Here is a 26042-nt window from a genome sequence, read left to right on the forward strand (position 1 = left end):
TTTTGGAGCTATTTATTGCATAGCTAATGGCTAATTGCATTAGCTAACATATAGTTAATGCAAATTTAAGGAAAAAGACTGCACTGCTGTGTCACTTGCAGAACCATGAACATTCCAGATAGGGCAGCACTGAATGGATAGGGGACAGGTGAAATTAGAAAGAGGCTGATGACACTCTGGAAAACAGTGTGGAGGTTCCTCAAAAAATTAACAATAGATCTACCCTATGACCCAGCAATAGCACTGCTAGGAATTTATCCAAGGGATACAGGAGTACTGATGCATAGGGGCAGTTTTATCACAATGTTCATAGCAGCACTTTCAACAATAGCCAAATTATGGAAACAGCCTAAATATCCACCAACTGATGAATGGATAAAGAAATTGTGGTTTATATACACAATGCAATACTACATGGCAATGAGAAAGAATGAAATATGGCCCTTTGTAGCAACGTGGATGGAACTGGAGAGTGTGATGCTAAGTGAAATAAGCCATACAGAGAAAGACAGATACCAAATGTTTTCACTCTTATGTGGATCCTGAGAAACTTAACAGAAGACCATGGGGGAGTGGGAGGGAAAAAAGTTAGAGAGGGAGAGAGCCAAACCATGAGAGACTCCTAAAAACTGAGAATAAACTGAGGGTTGATGGGGTGGGAGGGAGGGAGGGTGGGTGATGGGCATTGAGGAAGGCACCTGTTGGGATGAGCACTGGGTGTTGTATGGAAACAAGTGTGACAATAAATTTTATATTAAAAAACAAAGAAAAGAAAGAGGCTGATGAGAGAGAGAACAAGGAGAAGCCTAAAAACTGGAAGTGTTTTTGAGGGAAAAGACAAGGTTCAACTGGGTGAGAGAGTGAGGACAACAATAAAAGAAAGAGTTGTGTCAGAATAGTATGATGTTTTCCATTTAATTACTTATAATCATTTATTATTTTATTTTCCTTGGATTGTGACTATACTCAAGGGAGTTTTAATATGCATAGCTTTTATTTCTTAACTTGGCTTTTGTTCATGTAAAATTGGGTCATGTTTCCTTATTATGCTCCTTAGTAAGATATTTAGGGGAAAAAATATTGACCAAAGATCAAGAGAAATCCATTTTAATTGACATTCTCCAATAACTTAATTGGAATTTTTATAAGGCCATGAGTAAAAGCCATGTCCAAGGTATTAGTCAGAAATATCTTGTAAAGAAGGCTCTTTGATGTCTACTAAAGATAACTTAGGTAGGTAGATATTACCTGTTTATCAGTCAACTTTTACTGAAACCGAATCCTGGGATTATTTTAAAAATCTCAGCATAACTGAATACCTCACTGTTCTTAATAGATTTGGGCACCAAACTTGCTTTTCCACATTGGCCTCATGACTTTCCTGTCACCCCCAAAATAATTGACAATAATGGCATCTAATTATAACTCTTCCTTCTCATGTGAGGCATGAAAGATACTTCCTTTATCAATATTATAAATATACCAGATTGGCTAGACTGATAACACTCTCAGAACATAAAAAAAAAGATATACAGGTTAAAGAGCAGCTCAAGCTTCATACAATTCCTTTTCCATTGTGCATATAAATGGTCTTTTGGACTGAGATGTACAGTCCTGCTTGAGATAGTTTACCAAGTCTGTGTGATATCATAAAAGATTCAGTATCATATGATAAAGCCAAGATTTTGCTTGCAGAAATGATAAATTCTTCCTAGTAAAGATATACACAAATACAGATACTTGGTCCATGCTATAAACTAGGATAACTTTTATTGCTGTTAGATGGAAATATGAAGGAGTGTCCTTCCTATGTCTCAAAGCTTATGTTGTTAAAGTTTCATGAGTTACAAACAAAACAGGTGGTTGAAGATGTAGAATGCAGAGGTAATATAGAAATATCAGTCAATCCAATATTTTTTGTCCACGCTGTTAGGTGACCAGAAACATCAACTAAACCATGGAGATATGGTTGAATCAATCATCCACAGACGACTTCATCCTCTTGGGCATTTTTTCTCACAGTCCAACTGACCTTGTCCTCTTCTCTGTTGTTATGGTGGTCTTCACAGTGGCCCTCTGTGGTAATGTCCTCCTCCTCTTCCTCATCTATGGAGATCCTCAACTTCACACACCCATGTACTTCTTCCTCAGTCAGCTCTCCCTCATGGACCTCATATTGGTCTGTACCAATGTGCCGAAGATGGTGGTCAATTTCCTGACTGGCAGGAAGTCCATCTCCTTTGTGGGTTGTGGCATACAAATTGGCCTCTTTGTGTGTCTTGTGGGATCTGAAGGGTTCTTGCTGGGATTCATGGCTTATGACCGCTATGTAGCCATTAGCCACCCACTTCACTATCCTGTCCTCATGAGTCAGAGGGTCTGTCTTCAAATTGTTGGGAGCTCCTGGGCCTTTGGAATAATAGATGGTGTGATACAGATGGTGGTAGTAATGACTTTCCCATACTGTGGCTTGAGAGAAGTGAACCACTTCTTTTGTGAGATGCTTTCCTTGTTGAAACTAGCCTGTATAGACACATCCATTTTTGAGAACGTGATATATGCTTGCTGTGTCTTCATGCTGTTTCTTCCCTTCTCAATCACCATGGCCTCCTATGCTTTCATCCTGAGGGCTGTGCTCCTCATGCGCTCTGCTCAGGCAGGCAAGAAGGCTCTGGCCACCTGTTCCTCTCACCTAACAGCTGTCTCCCTCTTCTACGGGGCAGCCATGTTCATCTACCTGAGGCCTCGGCGCTACCGGGTGCCTAGTCATGACAAGGTGGTCTCTATTTTCTACACAGTCCTTACTCCTATGCTCAACCCCCTCATTTATAGCTTGAGAAACCGCGATGTGATGAGGGCCCTAAGGAAGGGGCTGGACCATTGCAGGATTAGCAGCCAGCACTGAACACAACACAGGGCATCCTTGTGTCTGGCAGTGTCATCTCCTTGTTCTGTAAATTCGGGTAAATAATCTTTGTGTGAGGCTCTGTTTCCTCATAATAGTGATGATCAGGGTCACCTAGATGGCTCAGTTGGTTAGGTGTCCAACTGTTGATTATCAGCTCAGGTCATGATCTCACTAGTTCATGAGATCAAGCTCCACCTCCAGCTCTGTGCTTGAGATTCTCTCTCTGCCCTCCCCAACTGTGCTCTCGCTCTCTCTCTCTCTCTCTCTCTCTCTCTCTCTCTCTCTCTCTTTGTATCTCAAAATAAATAAATGAACATTAAAAATGTTTAATAAAATGAAATAAAAATGGTGATGATCATAACACCTGAAGGCTTGGGGATGTCTTTTTAAACCCTAAACCCTCTCTATGTCTAGTGAAAAACCAGCTTTTTTTTTAACCCAATATTTTGTGAGTTATTTCACTTTTAAAATACATTACACTGGAATATAGGATTTTGTAAATTCAAGCACTGTGCAGAAGTAAGTCATTGGAATCATTAGCACTTATTATTTAAAACTGGAATTATTCTCTATCAGAGGCTGCCCTGAGCTTAATTTCTTAACTCTTATTGCTAATCTCTACCATTGAATTCAGAACCTACTATATGCCAGGCAACATACTATGTTCCATATGTGTATATATAGATACCATTTGTCTCTGATTTATATAAGGTCTCACACTAGTGTCTTAGATGAAAAACAAGCTTATAAAATTCTCTTTAGAGAGTGCTCCCCCTTGACATCTGGAACTGGGAAACTTTTTTTAACATATAAGTGGGGGTTTTTGGCTTTTTAAGTTTTTAATTCCAGTTAGTTCATGTGCAGTGTTACATTAGTTTCAGGTGTACAATATAGTAATTCAACACTTCCATACATTACCCTGTGCTCATCACAAGTGCACTCCTTAATCCCCATCATCTATTTCATCCACCACCACCACCACCCCCGTAACTATCAGCTTGTTCCCTATAGTTAAGAGTGTTTCTTGATTTCTCTAAGAGTCTGTTTCTTGATTTGTTTTTTCTTTTGCTTGTTTGTTTAATTTCCTAAATTCCACATATGAGTGAAATCATATATTTGTCTTTCTCTGACTGACTTATTTCACTTAGCTTTATATTCTCTAGCTCCATTAATGTCATTGCAAATGGCAAGATGTCTTTCTTTTTTATGGCTGAATAGAATTTCATTTATATATACCACATCTTTATCCATTCCTCTATCGATGGACATTTGGGCTGCTTCTATATCTTGGCTATTGTAGATATGCTAATATAGACATTGGGGGGCATGTATCCCTTTGAATTAGTATTTTTGTATTTTTGGGGCAGGTACCTAGTGCTGCAGTTTCTCAATCATAAGGTAATTCTACTTTTAACTTATTTTTCAATGAATTTATTGTCAAATTAGCTAATATACAGAGTATACAGTGTGCTCTGGGCCTCAGGAGTAGATGCCCATGATTCATCACTTACTTACAACACCCAGTGCTCATGCCAACAAGTGCTCTCCTCAACTTTTTGAGGAACCTCCTTACTGTTTTCCAGGATGATTGCACCAATTTGTATTCCCACCAATGGTGCAAGAGTGTTCCTTTATCTCCACATCCTCGCCAACACCTGTTGTTTCTTGTATTGGTGATTTTAGCCATTCTGACAGATGTGAGATGATATCACATTATAATTTTGATTTGCATTTCCCATTGGTAAGTAATGATGAACATAATTTCATGTGTCTGTTTGCCATCTGTATGTCTTCTTTGGAGAAATGTCCGTTCGTGTCTTCTGCTCATTTTTTAATAGATTATTTTTGTGACCAGGAACTGTACACAGATTTATTGAAGTCTTTATATTCTTTAAAGAATAAAGTGCAAAGTCTTTGGGATTCTTGGGGAAAGGGGTAAAGACTCATTTATTGTCTGGCACATAAGAAATATACAGGAAAGTGCTCTCTATATAATCCTCCAGCAAAATTAGCCACTTTTTACCACTTCAGTTTCTGTAACTGGAAAACTCAGTACACTGTTTTCCCATGGGAAGTTATGTTTGGAATATAAATGCCAGAATTTTATTTTTATTTGAAAATATATTTTCAAATGTCTATATTTAAGTTATAGGTGTTATTTTTATCCATCCATTTAAACTCTCTACAGCTTATGTACACATTTGTAATAAAACTATCTTTTTCTGGGAAAAAATATTCTTTGTTGCATGCAGGGAAAAAAAGAGAGGACTGTTTGGGTTCTGGAAGTTGGACTAAACCACAGGAAGTCATTTGCTCAGTTTTCAGGCTTGAAGAGAATGGAGGGCAGCAACTCTAATAGCAACTACAATTCTTAGGACCTACCATGGGGAGGCAACTTTAGATTGTCTATTCACTTTAATTTCACTACATTTTGTGAACACTATTATATGCCTCTTACAGGCAAGGACACTTGGGCTCAATTTAAGTGCCTTACCTTACCCTCATTCCTCAATTCTCTCCACCTCTCCCTGAGACAGAGTCTGTTTGTTGGAGCACCTGAGATCCGCAGAGTACTTTGCAGGAGGTTCCCTTCCCTTGGAATTTAATTGCCAGACATTGGCGACAGAGATGTGAGAGAGGAGAGGTCTCCAAGGATTTGTGAAAATACGAGCAACTTTCCTTAATCTCAGCAGAGTGAAGAACAGTGGGTGCAAATAGGCGTGTCAGGGAATAAAACCTCTCAGCTGGGCGCTGGACCTGGCTCAGTGTTTCTTCCACCAGTGAGGCTCTGTTTCCTCATTGCTCATTCCTCAATCTTAGCATTTCTTCAAAACCTTTACACAGCCTTTGTGAGAGGCATTATTTCCTGCTTGTGGAAATATTTGCAGTGCCCAAAATACCTCAGTTAACACCCTTTTTCATGGGATATGAGGAGATTCTGGAGTATTCACCACACAAGACTTTTCTCTTGGAAATTTCTCTTCTCTCCATTTCTTAGGTCCCTCCTTCTGTTTCAGTCCCATTTCCTTCAAGAATATGGAGGTGCACTGGCTTTCCTTCACTGACACCCTGTTGCAGACCTACCTGACTAATCAGAGCAGCCCTCGCTTGGTGAATTCTGCTCTCCAAGGGCATACGGCTCTAGATGGGACCTGCCCTCCTGACTCCCCAGCTCTTCCTGGTGCCATTGATTAGGATGTTTTCATTAAGGGCCTTCCTTTCTATTTTTTTGTATGAACATTTTATTTTATTTTATTTTTTAATATGAAATTTATTGTCAAATTGGTTTCCATACAACACCCATCGGTCATCCCAACAGGTGCCCTCCTCAATACCCATCACCCACCCTCCCCTCCCTCCTACCCCCCATCAACCCTCAGTTTGTTCTTAGTTTTTATTTTTTTAATATGAATTTATTGTCAAATTGGTTTCCATACAACACCCAGTGCAGATCCCAAAAGGTACCCTCCTCGATACCCATCACCCACCCTACCCTCCCTCCCACCCCCCATCAACCCTCAGTTTATTCTCAGTTTTTAGCAGTCTCTCATGGTTTGGCTCTCTCCCTAACCTTTTTTTTCCTTCTCCTCCCCCATGGTCTTCTGTTAATTTTTTCAGGATCCACATAAGAGTGAAAAGATTTGGTATCTGTCTTTCTCTGTATGACTTATTTCACTTAGCATAACACTCTCCAGTTCCAACCACATTACTACCAAAGGCCATATTTCATTCTTTCTCATTGCCATGTAGTATTCCATTGTGTATATAAACCACAATTTCTTTATCCATTCATCAGCTGATGGACATTTAGGCTCTTTCCAATTTGGCTATTGTTGAAAGTGCTGTTATAAACATTGGGGTACAAGTGCCCCTATGCATCAGCACTCCTGTATCCCTTGGGTAAATTCCTAGCAGTGCTATTGCTGGGTCATAGAGTAGTTTTATTTTTAATTTTTTGAGGAACCTCCACACTGTTTGCCAGAGTGACTGCACCAGTTTGCATTCCCACCAACAGTGCAAGAGGGTTCCTGTTTCTCCACATCCTCACCAGCATCTATAGTCTCCTGATTTGTTCATTTTGGCCACTCTGGCGTGAGGTGGTAACTCAGTGTGGTTTTGATTTGTATTTCCCTGATAAGGAGCGACGTTGAGCATCTTTTCATGTGCCTGTTGGCCATCCGGATGTCTTCTTTAGAGGAGTGTCTATTCATGTCTTCTGCCCATTTCTTCACTGGATTATTTGTTTTTCAAGCGTGGAGTTTGGTGAGTTCTGTATAGATTTTGGATACTAGCCCTTTGTCTCCTACGTCATTTGCAAATATCTTTTCCCATTCTGTCGGTTGCCTTTTAGTTTTGTTGGTTGTTTCCTTTGCAATGCAGAAACTTTTATCTTCGTGAGGTCCCAATAGTTCCTTTTTGCTTTTAATTCCCTTGCCTTTGGGGATGTGTCAAGTAAGAAATTGCTGCGGCTGAAGTCAGAGAGGTTTTTTCCTGCTTTCCCGTCTAGGGTTTTGATGGTTTCCTGTCTCACATTCAGGTCCTTTATCCATTTTGAGTTTATTTTTGTGTATGGTGTAAGAAAGTGGTCTAGTTTCATTCTTTTGCGTGTTGCTGTCCAGTTCTCCCAGCACCATTTGTTAAAGAGACTGTCTTTTTTCTATTGGATATTCTTTCCTTCTTTGTCAAACATTAGTTGGCCATACTCTGTGGGTCCAATTCTAGAGTCTATATTCTATTCCATTGGTCTTTATGTCTGTTTTTGTGCCAATACCATGCTGTCTTGATGATTACAGCTTTGTAGTAGAGGCTAAAGTCTGGGATTGTGATGCCTCCAGCTTTGGTCTTCTTCTTCAAAATTACTTTGGCTATTCAGGGTCTTTTGTGGTTCCATACAAATTTTAGGATTGCTTGTTCTAGCTTCAAGAAGAATGCTGGTGCAATTTTGATTGGGATTGCATTGAATGTGTAGATAGCTTTGGGTAGTATTGACATTTTAACAATTTTTATTCTTCCAATCCATGAGCACGGAATGTTTTTCCATGTTTTTTATATCATCTTCAACTTTCTTCATAAGCTTCCTATAGTTTTCAACATACAGATCTTTTACATCTTTGGTTAGGTTTATTCCCAGGTATTTTATGCTTCTTGGTGCAATTGTGAATGGGATCAGTTTCTTTATTTGTCTTTCTGTCGCTTCATTATTAGTGTATAAGAATGCAACTGATTTCTGTACATTAATTTTGTATCCTGAGACTTTGCTGAATTCACGTATCATTTCTAGCAGACTTTTGGTGGAGTGTATTCGCATTTCCATGTATAATATCATGTCATCTGCAAAAAGTGAATGCTTGACTTCATCTTTGCCAATTTTGATGTCTTTGATTTCCTTTTGTTGTCTGATTGCTGATGCTAGAACTTCCAACACTATATTAAACAACATTGGTGAGAGTGGACATCCCTGTCATGTTCCTGATCTCAGGGGGAAGGCTCTCAGTTTCTCCCCATTGAGGATGACGTTAGCTGTGGGCTTTTCATAAATGGCTTTTATGATGTTTAAGTATGTTCCTTCTATCCTGACTTTCTTGAGGGTTTTTATTGAGAAAGGATGTTGAATTTTGTCAAATTCTTTTTCTGCATTGATTGACAGGATCATATGGTTCTTGTCTTTTCTTTTATTAATGTGACGTATCACATACATTGATTTGCGAATGTTGAACAAGCCCTGCAGCCCAGGAATGAATGCCACTTGATCATGGTGAATAATTCTTTTTATATGCTGTTGAATTCGATTTGCTAGTATCTTGCTGAGAATTGTTGCATCTATATTCGTCAGGGATATTGGCCTGTAGTTCTCTTTTTTTTGCTGGGTCTCTTTATGGTTTGGGAATCATAGTAATTCTGGCTTCATAGGATGAGACTGGAAGTTTTCCTTCCCTTTCTATGTTTTGGAACAGCTTGAGAAGGTTAGGTATTATCTCTGCTTTAAATGTCTGGTAGAATTCCCCAGAGAAGCCATCTGGTCCTGGACTCTTATTTTTGGGGAGATTTTTGATGACTGATTCAATTTCTTCCCTGGTTATGGGTCTGTTCAAGCTTTATATTTCCTCCTGATTGAGTTTTGGTAGTGTGTGGGTGCTTAGGAATTTGTCCATTTCTTCCAGGTTGTCCAGTTTGTTGGCACATAATTTTTTATAGTATTCCCTGATACTTGCTTGTATTTCTGAGGGATTGCTTGTAATAATTCCATTTTCAATCATGATTTTATCTATTTGGGTCATCTCCCTTTTCTTTTTGAGAAGTAAGGGCCTTCCTTTCTGAATAATTTCATTTACCATTTCTGTCATCGGATGTTTAAAAATGTTTGCTCTTAATTCATGATTAAAAACTTTTAAATAAAGGGAAGATTGAATCATATATTTCTTTTCTGTATGGGGTTGTAAAAGTTTTGTTTTTTCATCATTAAAAATAATATTCACAGGGTGTCTGGGTGGCTCAGTCGGTTAAGCGGCCAACTTTGGCTCAGATCATGATTTCACAGTTTGTGGGTTCAAGCCCTGCATCAGGCTCTGTGCTGACATCTCAGAGCCTGAAGCCTGCTTCAGATTCTGTGTCTCCTTCTTTCTATGCCTCTCCCCTGCTTGCATTCTGTCCCTCTCAGTCTCTCTCAAAAGTAAATAAACATTAAAAAAATATTAGGGGCACCTGGGTGGTTCAGTCAATTAAATGCCGGATTTTGACTCAGGTCATGATCTCATGGTTCATGAGTTCAAGCCCCGCTTCAAACTCTGTGTTGACCGCTAAGAGCCTGTAAACTGCTTGGAATTCTGTGTCTCCCTCTCTCTCTGCCCCTACTCCACTACACTCTGTCTCTCTGTCTCTCAAAAACAAATAAACATTAAAAAGTGTTAAAAAACCCAATTCTCATTCAGTATCAAATGAACATGTGTCAGAGATTTTATGCAATTCATTAATTAATGGGAAACTCAAACAGTAAAGGTAGTTCCATGAGCAAAGGGGGTTTATACAGGCCATTAGAAAATTTATTTTGAGAAATCAAAGAATGGATTGCTGGGAAGATGGTGGAGTAAGAAGACCCTAAGTTCACCTCGTCCCACGTATACAACTAGATAACACTCACATCAGTGTAAATAACCCAGAAAATGACCCAAAGACTGGCAGAACAAACTCCACAACTAAATGTAGAGAAGAGGCCACATTGAAGGGGGTAGAAAGGCAAAGACAGAGTGGGAAGTTTAAATGTACCTATAGGATTTCCTGCTGGTATAGAGAAGGGAGAGAAACAGACTATCACATCAAGGAACCTACACAGAGAAGATAATTGACATTGAAAAGGAAAGGGGCCAGATTATGGAAGTTCTTACAAAGAGCGGGAATTAAAACCTGCAATTTTATTTATTTTTTAATATAACTGTCAAATTGGCTTCCATACAACACTCAGTGCTCATCCCAACAAGTGGCCTCCTCAATGCCCATCACCCACTTTCCTCTCTCCCCCACCCCCATCAGCTCTTAGTTTGTTCTTTGTATTGTTCTCTTACAGTTTGCCTCCCTCCCTCTCTGTTTGTAACTTTTTCCCCTTCCCCTCCCCCATGGACTTCTGTTAAGTTTCTCAGGATCCACATATGAGTGAAAACATATGGTATCTTTCTCTGACTGACTTATTTCACTTAGCATAATACCCTCCAGTTCCATCCACGTTGCTGCAAATGGCAAGATTTCATTCTTTCTCATTGTCATGTAGTATTCCATTGCATATATGAACCACATCTTATTTATCCATTCATTAGGCTCTTTCCATATTTTGACTATTGTTAAAAGTGCTGCTATAAACATTGGGGTACATGTGCTCCTATGCATCAGCACTCTTGTATCCCATGGGTAAATTCCTAGCAGTGCTATTGCTGAGTCATAGGGTAGTTCTATTTTTAATTTTTTGAGGAACCTCCACACTGTTTGCCAGAGTGACTACACCAGTTTGCATTCCCACCAACAGGGCAAGAGGGTTCCCGTTTCTCCACATCCTCACCAGCATCTATAGTCTCCTGATTTGTTCATTTTAGCCACTCTGACCAGCGTGAGGTGATATCTCAGTGTGGCTTTGATTTGTATATTGGGACCTCATGAAAATAAAAAGTTTCTGTACTGCAAAGGAAACAACCAACAAAACTAAAAGGCAATTCATAGAATGGGAAAAGATATTTGCAAATGACATATCAGATAAAGGGCTAGCATCCAAAATCTATAAAGAACTCACCAAACTCCACACCCCCCAAAAAAAATAATCCAGTGAAGAAATGGGCAGAAGACATGAATAGACACTTTTCCAAAGAAGACATCCAGATGGCCAACAGGCACATGAAATGCCGCTCATCATCAGGGAAAAACTTGCAATTTTAAAAATCAATGGGCTTGGCTCTGGAAGAAGCAAGAGGGTTAGAGAAAACAGTCTTGCCCCTAAATAGACAGCACAAAAAATAGCCCATGGAGATGCAGCAAATAAGTCACAGTTTGAAAAACACCTGGGGCATATGGAAGGACATAGTTTACACATCTCAGAGCATGTTCTGGAAGGACAGAAATGGTGGGGAGACTCTTGCTGTGATTTTTAAAGAATGTTTATTTATTTTGGGGGAGGAGAGAGAGAAGAGAGAGAGAGCACATATGTATGAGTGGGGGAGGGGCAGAGAAAGAGAATCCCAAGCAGGCTTCACACTGTCAGTGCAGAGCCCTATGTAGGGCTCGCCTTGAACTCATGAACTGTGAGATCATGACCTGAGCTGAAATCATGAGTTGGGCACTTAACTGACTGAGCCACCCAGGCACCCCTCTTGCTTGATTTTGTCTTGTTATTTCATTTGGTACATGTTCTTCTATCTCTTCATTTTGTCTGAGTCTCTCTGTCTGTTTCTGTGGGTTAGGAAAGTCAGCTAAGTCTCCTGCTCTTTAAAGTAGTGGCTTTATGAGGATGAGATCTTGTAATGCTCTGAAGTGCAATGCTCCCTGTTAGCCTGAATCTGGCACTTCAGGGATGTGTCCTATGTGTTGCATGCATCCTGCTGTTGTGGCTGAGCCACTTTTTCCTTCAGTCCAGTCATCTGCAATGGCTCTTTACCTCTGGTGGGCTGTGTGATCCCTGTGGTGTTAGTGGGCCAATCTAGAACTGCCTTAGGCTTGGGGCACCTGGGTGGCTCAGTCGGTTAAGCGGCCGACTTCGGCTCAGGTCATGATCTCGCGGTCCGTGAGTTCGAGCCCCGCGTCGGGCTCTGTGCTGACAGCTTGGAGCCTGGAGCCTGTTTCAGATTCTGTGTCTCCCTCTCTCTCTCTGACCCTCCCCCACTCATGCTCTGTCTCTCTCTGTCTCAAAAATAAATAAACGTTAAAAAAATTAAAAAAAGAACTGCCTTAGGCTTCAGTTGAGGCAGACCAGGTGTTTGCGAGGTATAGTAACACCAAACTGCAGGGGGCTTTCTGTGTATTGTCCACTGAGAAGGCTTTCATTGGTGTACAGGGCCCTTGCTGGGGCCTCCATCTGACTGGTGTGTGGAGATTTTCCCCTCTCCCTGGAGCAGGAGTCTTTTTGGAGTGGTGTTGGCACATGTCAGGCCTACTTGCACATTGCCAAGCTTGTGGTTCGCTTTGGACGGTCTCTGGTCAAGAGAGTATTGGAGGGGGACCCACAGCACCAGGAGTAAAGCAGGTCTGCTGGAGGAGGTAGATCCACCAAAGCACAGGGAGGATATGTGGCTGTGTTAGCAAGTTAATGGGTCAGTGAGTGTTGGCACCTAGCTGGTACCCACAGATGGCATGTGTTTATGCTGGGTGGTTGGCGAGAAAAATGGTGCCTGCCAGCTCCTTTGTTACTCAAAAAATACAAAAATACTAATTCAAAGGGATACATGCCCCCCAATGTTTATAGTAGCATTATCTATAATAGCCAAGATATGTAAATAGCCCAAGGTGTCTGTCAATTGATGAATGAATAAAGAAGACGTGGTTTATATATACAATGGAATACTACTTGGCAATGAGAAAGAATGAAATCTGGCCATTTGCAGCAGCATGCATGGAACTGGAAGGTAATATGCTGAGTGAAATAAGTATGTCAGAGAAGGACAGATACCATATGTTTTCACTTATGAGTGGATCTTGAGAAACTTAATGGAAGACCATGGGGGAAGGGAAAGGGGGGAAAAAGATAATATGCTGAGTGAAATAAGTATGTCAGAGAAGGACAGATATCATATGTTTTCACTTATGAGTAGATCTTGAGAAACTTAATGGAAGACCATGGGGGAAGGGAAAGGGGGGAAAAAGTAGCTACAAACAGGGAGGGAGACAAACCATAAGAGACTCTTAAGTACAGAGAACAAACTGAGGGTGGATGGGGAGTGGAGGAGAGGGGGAAACAGGTGATGGGCATTGAGGAGGGCACTTGTTGGGATAAGCACTGGGTGTTGTATGTAAGTGATGAACCATGGGAATCTACCCCAAAAACCAAGAGCACACTTTACACACTATATGTTAGCCAATTTGACAATAACACACACACACACACACACACACACACACACACACAAATGGAATGCTCTGTGAGAGAGGCAAACCAAGAAACAGACTCTTAACTATAAAGAACAACTGATGGTTACCAGAAGGGAGGTAGGTGAAGGGGTTGGGTTAAGTAATGGGAATTAGGAGTGCACTTGTTGTTACCAGCACCAGGTGTTGTACAGAAGTGTTGAATCACTATATTGTATACCTGAAACAATATTACACTATATGTTAACTAACTGGGATTTATATAAAAACTTAAAAGAAAAAATGGAGACTCTTTGAGTGGAAAGGAGAGACCAAAAGTGACAGTATACAGATAGGACACACAAAAACAGTAAAAATCAGTCAGGGAACTCACAGAAGAGGATGTAAAATATACTACATATACCTAAAACATGGGGAGAAGAGATAAGAATGGGTTCAAACTTAAATGACCATCAACTTAATATAGACTGCTAGTGCAGAAGAGGTTTTAGACAAACCTAATGGTAACCACATATCAAAAAACACTAACAAATATACAAAAATTAAACAGAAAGGAATCCAAATATGTCACTAAAGAAAATCAGCAAGGGAGCACCTGGGTGACTCAGTTGGCTGAGCGTCCAATTCTTGATTTTTGGCTCAGCTCATGATCTCAGGGTTTGTGGGATCAAGTCCTGTGCTGGGCTCTGTGCTGACAGCATGCAGCTTGCTTGGGATTCTCTCTCTGCCCCTCCCCCACTCTCTCTTTCTATGTCTCTCAAAATGAATAAGCATTAAAAAAAAGAAGAAGATCAGCAAAATATGAAAGACAAGAAAGGGTCAGAGAAAATCTTCAGGAACAACCACAAAACAAGTAACAAAATGGCAATAAATACATATCTATAAATAATTAACTTGAATTTAAATGGGCTAAATGCTCCAATCAAAAGACATAGGGTGACAGAATGGATAAAAATACAAAACTCAGGGGGCACGTAGGTGGTTCAGTTGGTTAAGCATCTGAGTCTTGATTTCAGCTCAGGTCATGATCTCACAGTTCATGGGATCAAGCCCCATGTTGGGCTCTGCACTGACAGCATGGAACTTGCTTGGGATTCTCACTGTTCCTTTCTCTCTGTCCCTCCCCCATTCATGCTCTCTCTCACAATAAATACATAAATAATTTTTTAAAATACAAGACTTAGGGTGCCTGGGTGGCTCAGTCGGTTAAGCATCCAACTTCAGCTCAGATCATGATCTCACAGTATGTGAGTTCGAGCCCCACATCAGGCTCTGTGCTGACTGCTCAGAGCCTGAAGCCTGCTTCAGATTCTGTGTCTCCCTCTCTCTCTGCCCCTCTCCTGCTCATGCTCTGTCTCTGCCTCAAAAATAAAATAAAAACATTTATAAATAAATAAATAATTGAAATTAAAAAAAGAGAAAAAAGAAAGTGAGGGGATGAAGAAACATTTATCATGCAAATGGATGTCAAAGGAAAGCCAGGTTAAGAATCTTTATATCAGAAAAATAGACTTTAAAACAAACACTGTAATAAGAGACACTAAAGGACACTATATAATTATAAAGGGGACAATTCAACAGAAGATATAACAATTATAAATATTTATGAACCCAACATGGAAGCACCCAAATATATAAAACTGTTGATAACAAACATAAAGGAACTAATCAATAATAATACAGAAGTAGTAAGGGATGTTTATGCCCCACTTACATCAATGGACAGATCATCTAAATAGAAAATCAACAAGGAAGCAAAGGCTTTAAATGACACACTGGACCAGATGGACTTAACAGATATATTCAGAATATTCCATCCTAAAACAGCAGAATATGCATTCTTTTCAATTGCACATGGAACAGTCCCCAGAATAGATCACATACTAGGTCACAAACCAGGCCTCAACAAATTCATGACAATTGAATCATACCTTACTTCTTTTCTGACCACAATGCTATGAAACGTGAAATCAACCACATGAAAAAATCTGGAAAGACACAAATACGTGGAGGTTAAATAACATTCAGGAAATCAAATAAAAAATTTAAAAAGTACATGGAAACAAATAAAAACGAAAACACAATGGTCAAAATCATTGGGATGCAGCAAAACCTGTTCTAAGGGGAAAGTTTATAGCAATACAGGCCTACCTCAAAAGCCACAAAAATTTCGAATAAACAATCTACCCTTACACCTGAAGAAGCTAGAAAAATAACAACAACAACAAACCCAAAACTGATAGAAGGAAGGATATAATAAAGATTAGGGAAAAATAAATGAAATAGAAACTAAAACAACTATAGAACAGATTAATGAAATCAGGAGTTGATTCTTTGAAAAGATTAACAAAATTAGCCAGACTCATTTAAAAAGAAAGAACAAGGGGAGCCTGGGTGGCACAGTCGGTTAAGCGTCCGACTTCAGCCAGGTCACAATCTTGCGGTCCGTGAGTTCGAGCCCCGCATCGGGCTCTGGGCTGATGGCTCGGAGCCTGGAGCCTGTTTCAGATTCTGTGTCTCCCTCTCTCTCTGCCCCTCCCCCGTTCATGGTCTGTCTCTCTCTCTGTCCCAAAAATAAATAAAAAACGTTGAAAAAAATTTTTTTTAAATAAATAAAAAGAAAGAACAAAAGAAAGAAAGAAAAAAAAGAAAAGAAAAAGAGAGAGAAAGGATGCAAATACAAAATTACAAATGAATGAGGAGAAATAAAACCAACACCACAGAAATACAAATAACTATAAGAAAATATTATGAAAAATGATATGCCAACAAACTGGATTACCTAGAAGAAATGGCTAAATTCTTAGAGACATATACAGAACTGAATCAGGAAGAAATAGAAAATTTGAACAGACCAACTACCAGCAATGAAATTGAATCAGTAATAAAGAAACTCCCAAAAGACAAAAGTCCAGGGCCAGACACCTTAACAGGCAATTTCTACCAAGCATTTAAAGAATTAATACCTATTCTTCTCCTCAAACTATTTCAAAAATAGAAGAGGAAGTAAAGCTTCCAAAAATCATTCTATGAGGTAAGCATTACTCTGATACCAAAACCAGACAAAGACTCAAAAACAAACAAACAAACAAAAAAAAAAACTACAGGCCAGTATCTCTGATAAGCATAGGTGCAAAAATCCTCAAGAAAATATTAGCAAACCAAATCCAACAATATTTAAAAAATCATTCACTGGGTGTTGTATGGAATTGTTGAATCACTGTGTTGTACACCTGAAACTAATATAACATTGTATGTTAACTGTACTGGAATTTTAAAATATAATAAAATAAATAAAAATAAAATCATGTTCAAATAAGATTCCATAATATAAAAGTGTTTAATGTCCTATCAGGCAATAAATCAGGCCTTTGCAATCATGTTTTTCACTGGACATAAACCCATAAATTAACATGGCCCTCCCCAGTGTTTGGGCTCAAACCAGGTAGTAAATTGCAAACTCAACAATAAATGCAGATGTCTGCATCTGACAGACATCATCACCACTCAAACCATGAATCCAGACTCAATAACTGCTGCCACCAAAAGGGAATAATTATCTACTATGTCTGCACAGAGCCTGAACCAAACTTGACCAGTAACCAGAAATGAAAACAGGACACAAACACACAACACCAGAAAAGAAAGAGACACAGTAAAATAAATTTCTTATGCTTCAGGAAGCATTCTGGGTGCCCACATGACACATACTTGACATACTTGGGTTTAGACAGTCCATGAGGTGCACTTCTTCAGCAAAGTGTATCTGTTCTCTCAAGTGAGTTCACACAAGCAACAAAAATTTTTTAAAGGTAAAAACCTGAATCTTGTACAAATATAAAATAAATATGTGTCAAAGATTTTATTCAACTTATACTGATTAATGAAGCAAACAATAATATGATAAAGGTTCAAAAGCACTCGAGAAGTTGGGATTTATAAGCAATCTAATAAAGGAATGATCAAATAAAACTGCAAGGTTAGGTACAAAACTGGTTAATGTCCTCAGGGTAATTAATTAAATCTTTTCCATCAGACAGAAATTTACAAGTTAATGATGTAAACTCACAGTGCTTGGGCTCTAATCAAATAGTAAATAGCAATGACAAACATGGGAATACTCCCCTACGGTATTTATAACTTGGGTGTGAGCCTGTGAAACAATAACATTAAAAGAATATGTATTTATCCTCCAGATTATTTCCAAATTTGTGGTAACTTTAACTCAGAATATAGATGATATTTAAAGCCATGAGACTGGGTGAGATAGTTAATGAGCCTTGTGTTGCCTAAAAACAGGACAGTAGGGGCTCCTGGGTGGCTCAGTTGGTTAGACTCTTAATCAGACTATTAATCTCAGATAAAATCTTGATCTCAGTATTGTGAGTTCAAGCCCTGTGGTGGAATACATAGATAGATAAAAACAGGAATGGTTAAGAAATCCTACCACCCTGGGGCGCCTGGGTGGCGCAGTCGGTTAAGCGTCCGATGTCAGCTCAGGTCACGATCTCGCGGTCCGTGAGTTCGAGCCCCGCGTCTGGCTCTGGGCTGATGGCTCAGAGCCTGGAGCCAGTTTCCGATTCTGTGTCTCCCTCTCTCTCTGCCCCTCCCCCGTTCATGCTCTGTCTCTCTCTGTCTCAAAAATAAACGTGGAAAAAAAAATTAAAAAAAAAAATCCCACCACCCTTTGGGTTTCCAGAAATGGTTAAGGAGCTAACCACAAAAGACCAATCCTGCTCTCGCACAGTCTAAGATAAAACCTGCCCCTACCCTTCCTTGGTGAACTCCCTAGTTTTATAAACCTTAAGTTTCCCTCCTCTTCTTTGAGACTTCCCTCATCACCAAATGTTTTCCCTATTACAATAGCTTGAATAAAATCAACTCTTTGAGTGCATTTTGTCTTTGATAATCATTTATGGATTAATTATAGTAAAAGAAGAGTCTTTGCTTTGTCTATGAAACACTCCATTCTTTGCCTATATTTCTCCAAATTAATTATTAAAGTAAATTACCATGTGCATTTTTAAAAGGTATCAAATCCAAAACATAGGAAAGTATACATAGTGAAAAGTGTGTCTCCTTTTTACTTCTTCCTCCTGCCGCCTGGTTGACCTCCAAAATCAACCACTATTACAAGTTCCCTTCATACTTTTCAAGAGGTGCAATGTTTTTCACTGTGTGGATGGGCCATAATATATTTTACTGATCATCTACTGATAGCCACTTATATAGGGCCCAGTTACCAAATTAGTTTTAAGTTATATAATATTAAGTGTCTTTCTAGTTATACTCTTCATTTTTATCCCTCTTTTTGCTTTGTCCAAATTTCAATTTGATCCAAAGTCTCCTCTTCCAGGAAACATTCCCTGCTTAAACCCATGTCAACTCATATCTCTCCAGGATTTTACACCCCTCAATCATAAGTATCTTGGATGTGTCAACCAGACTATCTATAATCATAGGACCTCTAGACTGGAAGAAAATTCAGATAACAATTTAGCCAAATCCATTAAGGCAGGAATTTGCACTACAATCACCCAAGTACATGTTTTACAGTCTTTGCCTCTGCTGGTGATAAGAGATTTCTATTTCATTTTACTTGCATTTCTTGGCATAGATTTTGTGTCTTTAATTCATTTCCTTGGACAAGGACCAGGTTTTCAATTGAAAAATACCTACTAAATACTTAGGACCCAGAAATGTGGTGAGTTCTAGGTTACAAAATGTTCCCATAGGATTGCCCTCATGTTCAGACACATGATTCAATTAACTAACTGAAATTAGTTGTAATAATCTCATAACTAGTCTCACTGTGCACAACTCCAAACTTAGAAGTTTGTTAAAATAAGGAAATGAGGGAGAGGGAGAGAGAAAGAAACTATGCATGAAAATAGGAGAACAAAGGAAATAAGAATCTGGCTTAGGAGGACAAACATCAGAGTTTGAGATAATTTTTGTGTATGCTTGAAATTTTCTTAATAAACAGTTAAAAAGACTCATAGGCCACTGGGTTTTGCCTTTATCAATTCCTTTCCCACCAAGTTTCCAGTTCAGCTCACTGGGGGACTTTGGGGCACATGTATAGCAAATCTTCATCATAACCAGATCAATTTTTTCAATGAATATAAAAATTATTTTACACGTGAAGTTGCAGACTGTTTGTGTTTCAGTTTATTAAAGTAGTTCATTAAAAATTAAAAACCAGGATCGTATCTGTCATATTCACACTTTACCCCATAATCTGACTTGGAAAACAAACATCTGCCCTTGGGCACTAGGGAAATCAGAGATTTCCCTTCCCTGCTCAGGAAAACAAGCAGCCAACAGAGGGCAGCAGAGAGCCAAGAATCCAAACAGGCCAGACAATAAATCGTGGGTACCGGTTTGGGGGGGGTGGGGGGGTGGGGGGGGGAGTTGTTTTTGTTTTTGATTTCGTGAATAAACGCAAATATGGGTCATTTCATCAAAAAAGTAAAGGTGAGATTAGACACAAGAAATAGGATTGTTGGGTTTTTTGTAAAGCGTTATTATTCACATTAGCCTGCTAGCTAGAGAGGCTTTCGTAGCCATTGGAACTAGGCCTAGAAAAATAAATCTAGTCTTTGGTGAAAGAAAGAAGAAAAGGGAGTCCAGACTATACCATCTTTCCTGTCTTCTTTCCTGGACAAGCTTCCTAGCCTCTCTGTAAATCAGTGTTCTCCTCTGTATAATGGGGATAGTAGTACCTACTTCAGAAGGTTGCTCTAGCAGTAATAGGAGTGAAGTCTGTGAAGCACGGGCCCAGTACATAGCAAGACTAGGTGTTAGTTCTTGCCTATTGTTATTAATCTTAGCAAAGGCATGCTGGTAAAGATGGGTGTGGTGGGACTTGGTGTAATGGGCACTTTGAAGGGTAGCAGGAAACATGCAGGCAGAGAGGATGAGTCACAATTGTTGGAATCTCAAAAGCCAAACCAAGGATCCTGGCCAGGGTAAGCTGGTGAGCAAGGGGCTGGAATGGAGAAACTTCCAAATGCTGCTGAGAGTTCCTAATGGGATGACCTCTCCTCTCCCCACCCAACAGCCACCATTATTCCTGAGTTTCTTGGGACTACAGTATGTCCACGTACCTCCTAAAGACCTACTGTGGTAGCTATCAGAAGTCCACAGGGCTGAAGACCTACTATACCTAGGACAACCTGGCAGGACAATTCTGGGCCTTTCTATGGAGCAGGCATATTTACTCCCAGCACCCCCCTTCCAGGGCCATTCAGAAAAGTCTAGTCTATTTGGTTCTTTCTGTGTGTGGTCCTGAGCTAGTACCTAAGAGTTACATACAACCCTTCACATACTATAAAACAAAGTAAAATAAATATCATCCTGCCATTAGCAGCTCAAATTCACCATCCCACAAAGACAACTGCAGGAAGGAAATGGTGTGAGTCACCCACAAATACTTTAGCCTGTCAGAGTCCCCAAGCTCAGAAGGTTGTAGAGGCTTTGGATAACCACACATAAGGGGCACAGAATGGAGAGGCCATTCTAGAAGGAAGGGAAAGTGCTCAGGGGAATAGTGAGGCAAATGGCCAGTCAGCTGAGGTTCCAAATGTGTGAGAAAAGTAGCCAACTGGGACTGTGGTGTCAACCTTAAAAGTAAGCAGCCAGTCATTTTTCCAGGAAAAAAAAAAGGATTTATTCAGGAATAGCAGAAGAATTGTGATTTAGGGCAAGCAAGCTATAGAAAAAGCCATAGTTAAGTCCCAAGATCAAAGGAGAGAAATCTTACTGTAGAGAGTAATGAGAAGTTGGGAGGGACTACTTTGAATGAAAATCCATTGGAAGAAAACAAGAGTTCAGGGTGGTAATGGTTTCTCATTGGCTGAGTTGTGGTATTTTCCTATTGTCTGAGCTTGTTGCTGGACAAGGAGAAATTTTTCCTTCCCCCTACGGGAGTGGTAAAGTAGGCTTCTTGCTGGGAATGCAAGGTACTTATCTTCCTGTTGGAGTCTATGGACCAGGACTGGTGGCACGTGAGAGTGCCCCCTTCTGGCCTCCCCACTCCATTTTATTTATTTGGGTTTTTTTTCTTTTGATGTTATAATTTTAGTTTTAATTTTTTTTAATTTTTATTTAACTATTTTTTAAATTTATATTTGAGTTAGTTAGCCTATAGTGCAACAATGATTTCAGGAGTAGATTCCTTAATGCCCCTTACCCATTTAGCCCATCCTCCCTCCCACAACCCCTCCACTAACCCTCTGTTTGTTCTCCATATTTAAGAGTCTCTCATGTTTTTCCCCCTCCCTGTTTTTTATATTTGTGCTTCCCTTGCCTTATGTTCATCTGTTTTGTATCTAAAAGTCCTCATATATGTGAAGTCATATGATATTTGTCTTTCTGACTAATTATTGTTTGTTTTTTGTTTATTACTTTTAATGTTTATTTATTTTTGAGAGAGAGTGTGAGCAGGGGAGGGGCAGTGAGGTGGGGGGGGGGGCAGGGACAGAGGATCCAAAGCATACTCTGTGTTGAACACAGTTAGAGCGATGCAGGGCTCAAACTCGTGAACTGTGAGATCATAACCTGAGGCAAAGTCAGACACTCAACCCACTGAGCCACCTAGGCGCCCCTCCCCACTCCATTTTAAATTAAGTTTCTTTTATTCAGTTTCACAATGGGCTGGAACCAGACTGGCAAGTCAGGTCTGAAAAAATGAGCACGAGCTGGGGCTTCATGGTAGACAGTGACCGCTCAAACTCTCTCCTTGGCACATGCCACCAAGAAATCCTCCAGGGTGGGGTGGGAACCAGGATCTTCAGCATCACTGGGGGTGGGCAGCCATGTGGAAAAGCTGAAAGACACACACAGGAAAGGGGAGAAATGGGAAAAGATTGAAGGCACATGCCATTTGCACATGTTACAAATCCAGGCACCCCAGATTAACCTACAAACATGCTAACATGTCAGAAATGTCAGGGGAGGGAAGTGGGTGGGCCATGAGCATAACAGAGAATAAATAACTGAATTTGAAGAAGTGAATAAATTTAAAAACTAGAGAAAGGGCTTGCACAGATGAAGCTGGAACAGAAATGAACTGAGGAGTCTAATCAGCTTTGGTCATGAAGTCCCAAACAGGTGTTTTTAAATCAGGTCCTAGAGGCAGGTGATCAGGAAGGAAAGAGGTCAGTTATGACCCAGATAAGAAACATTCCCACGACCTCATCCTTGTAGAGGCTGGAGGATAGAGGTGGCCCATGATTAGCCTAGTATTTTCCTGGTCTCCTCACTTGTGAAAATTGGAAGCAGGGTACGCTGTAGGCATTTGACAAAATAACCTCTACATGTTATTCTCTCCTGTTCACCAGGGCACTTTACACCATTCATTTTCTTTCCTTGAATTCTTGCCTTTGAGGACTGGCTGATGAGAAGGACTTTTCTGGCAAACTCACCCTGACTTTCTCATAATGGGAATGAGTGGGAGCCCAGTCTCCTCATGTTCTCCCTGTCTTCAAGGATACCCCCATGGGTCCTCCTGAGACAATTACCAGCTTTGTCCCAACCCAGGGCAGGGAAGCCAGTGGTTGGAAGAGCTCTGAGGACAAACAGCTCTTTCTCTGAACTCCTACTATGTCCCAGGCCCAGGCCAAGAGCTCCAGGGATCAATTAGATAGGAAGAACAATCCCAGGAAGGGGTGCTTGGGAAACATTTGGGGATGGGTGTCCTATCATATGTCACATGGGTCACCTTATCTAACTGTAATAAAGGCAGTCCAGAAAATATGCTCTTTATCTTGGCCTTAACCCACCCTGATAATGGGCAGGATATTCAGCAAAGATGTTGGAAACAGGACAAATCGAAATGCCATGAAAGTGAGGTATTTCGGAGTCAGAAGAGACCTTTTGAGATCACCCCATTCTACCTTCTTATTTTACAGATGTGAAAACAGACTCAGATAGGTGTGACAGGCTCATGTCTCAGAGCAGGTCCTCCCTCCATGCTCAAGGCTCTGCCTATGGTCTCTCAGAACCATGCATTCCTGGAACTGAATCCTCATGGATTTCCGTATGGTCAGTGACCAAGCCAATCTGGTTTCACCCTGGATGCTGGACTTATGATGGGTCCCTCCAAGTCTGGACTCTGCCTCTGTGCTGAGCTAGAGTACTGGTGAACTAAAGTCACTTTCACAAGAGACCTCAGTACTTTCAGGTACAGTCCTAGAGTATGGCAAGGCCCAAGGGAAACTTTGAGGAACCCTGAGCCCAGCACCCACCTTCAGGTCAGATGAAGTGAGTACATAGGGAGTTGGTCTGAAACCTTCTCCAGAAAGCTGCCTGGAGTCCCCAGGTGGAAGATGTCACTCCCCCCACTCCTTCGGTATCTTCTCTGTCCCTCTTTTGGCATCTGCTTCATTCTATCCTGTACTTACACAGTAAGTAAGACACAGTACTTACATTCAGTTAAGTTTTGGAAACCAATGAACACACCAAACTCCCTCTCATCCCTAGAACAACACCAAGAGTGGATGACCAAGGTTATGCCCCCATTAAAGAGCCCATCCAGGAGAGAAGTAAGGGCTGTGGGGTCTGGGCCAAGTAAGGAATGCTGAGGGATCATTCTGGCCAGCAAAGGAAGGATCTAGCAGAAAAGGACAGTTCCTGTTCCTACAGTGGGCACAGTAATGCTTCACTTCGCCTTTGGAGCCCTGGCAGGTCTCCCTGGAGCTGTTGCCAAAGACATCTGGCTTCACACCAGCTGGAGGCTCTGGGTCCTCTCCCACTAGGAACAGCTGACACACTTGCTTACATCTACTCCCTCTAGCAGACTTGCAGGCCCAGTAAGTTTCTTGGCATAACCAAGGGCCTTGTTATGGTTCCTGAGAGATGCTTGCCTCCCTGGCAGCACACCTGTTAGAAACTTTGGCATTAATGAGCCCTGGAGGGAGGCAGGATGCAGAAGGAACTGGGGGGGAGGGGGTGGTGGGTAGGGATTTGAGGCCTGAGGAACAGGTGACCTCAACCCTCTTGGGCATCATATGCCACTTCGGAAGCTCCTAAAACAGCTTCAAGAATGCCAGGCTCTGAGCCACCTGCTTTACATATGCTCTCTCAGTTAAGAGAAAAACAGTTTAGGCTGCAAGAAATGGACCAACTCCCAACACTTTTGTTTTTTTCTTACTATCATTATTGTTGTTGATAATCACACTAGCCTCAGCCCAGCACCTCCAGCCTCTCTACCTTTTGTCTTACCCTACCCTTCTGATCTGGTCAGACCTTAGATGTCCCCCTCCTACCCGCCCCGCCATCACTGAGCACTCTTCATTCTTTTTGGTCTGCATATTGTATCTTCCATTGTTCCTCCTCCCAGCCTATAAATGCTGGTCAGCAGGTTCCTTCTGCCTCCTTTCCTCCCTGCTGTATCCCGTGGGCCTAAACAGTGTCTTCCTTGACACACCTGATGATTCAGTAAGCATTTCTCAGTCCTGACTTGTGCTTTGCACACACTAACTCCTTTAACCCTCCTCACCACCCTATAAGAAAGGTGCTACTATCATCCTTTCTCTAGATGAGGAACCCAGGACCTCCAAATGAAGCCTTACTTGCCCTGGACCACCCTGACACTGAGAGATCTCACATACTCAACACCACAACTGCTCCACACCCCTGAGTGCTCATAAACAAATCTTTTTTATTATTTATTTTTAAAATTTTTTTAACGTTTATTTATTATTGAGAGACAGAGACAGAGCATGAGCATGGGAGGGGCAGAGGAGGCACAGAATCTGAAGCAGGCTCCAGGCTCTGAACTGTTAGCACAGAGCCCGACATGGGGCTCGAACTCACAAACCACGAGATCATGACCTGAGCCGAAGTCGGGCACTTAACCAACTGAGGCACCCCAACCTTTTTTTTTTAATTTAAAAAGACAGATACAGGAAATAAAGGTGAAAGCCCCCCCTCCACCCTCACCCTCATTCTGACACACCACGGGGTGGACTTATTGTCACCATAAATTCATTCATTTTAGGGGCAGCTGGGTGGCTCAGTCAGTTGAGCATTGGACTCTTGATTTCAGCTCAGGTTACAATCCCAGGTTCATGGGATCCAGCCCTGCATTGGGCTCTGTGCCAAGTGTGGAGCCCGCTTAAGATTCTCTCTCTCTCTCTCTCTCTCTCTCTCTCTCTCTCTCTCTCTGTCTCTTTCTACCCTTCTGCCTTGCTCTCACACACTCTCATAAATAAATAAATAAATAAATAAATAAATAAATAAACAAACAAATAAATAAATTTGATCATTTTATGCATCCACACTTCATTTCTATGACATGCATTTTCCTTTCGTAAATTTATCCCATGGCAAATTTTCCATTTTGGCAATTTTGGATTGGGTGATTTCTATCACCCCCATTCAACTTCTCTGGTCTTGCAATGGCCACTCACCTCCTTCATTTAATTGGGATTTCTTTAAATTTACTTATATCTTTATCACTTCTATAACTACTTTAGCTTCAGCACAAGCAGTATTATCAATAAGTTCAATTTTTCAAGACATAAGCTACATGTCTTCTAAACTACATTAAAGCATTACATAAACAGTAAGG

General features: G+C 40.7%; 1 protein-coding gene and 1 long non-coding RNA gene across 2 annotated transcripts; one reads left to right on the plus strand and one right to left on the minus strand.

Moving 5' to 3' along the window:
* Positions 1-1957: 1957 nt before the first annotated feature.
* LOC101082972 (olfactory receptor 2V2) lies at positions 1958-2905 on the plus strand. Its single transcript, XM_003980636.1, has one exon. It carries the CDS (start codon positions 1958-1960, stop codon positions 2903-2905), a length of 948 nt encoding a protein of 315 aa, XP_003980685.1.
* A 19180-nt stretch (positions 2906-22085) lies between these two features.
* Positions 22086-23900, minus strand: LOC109492762. Its single transcript, XR_002146740.2, has 2 exons — positions 23716-23900; positions 22086-22295 (listed from the first exon to the last, which is right to left on the minus strand). It is a non-coding gene; the product is annotated as an uncharacterized LOC109492762 (long non-coding RNA).
* Positions 23901-26042: the final 2142 nt, after the last annotated feature.

The sequence above is a fragment of the Felis catus genome, chromosome A1 (genome assembly GCF_018350175.1).
Source record: "Felis catus isolate Fca126 chromosome A1, F.catus_Fca126_mat1.0, whole genome shotgun sequence".
In the NCBI taxonomy this organism is placed as follows: Eukaryota; Metazoa; Chordata; class Mammalia; order Carnivora; family Felidae; genus Felis; species Felis catus.

What these genes read in the sequence shown, in the direction of transcription:
- LOC101082972 (XM_003980636.1), top strand. Translation starts at nt 1,958, where the DNA reads ATGGAGATATGGTTGAATCAATCATCCACAGACGACTTCATCCTCTTG.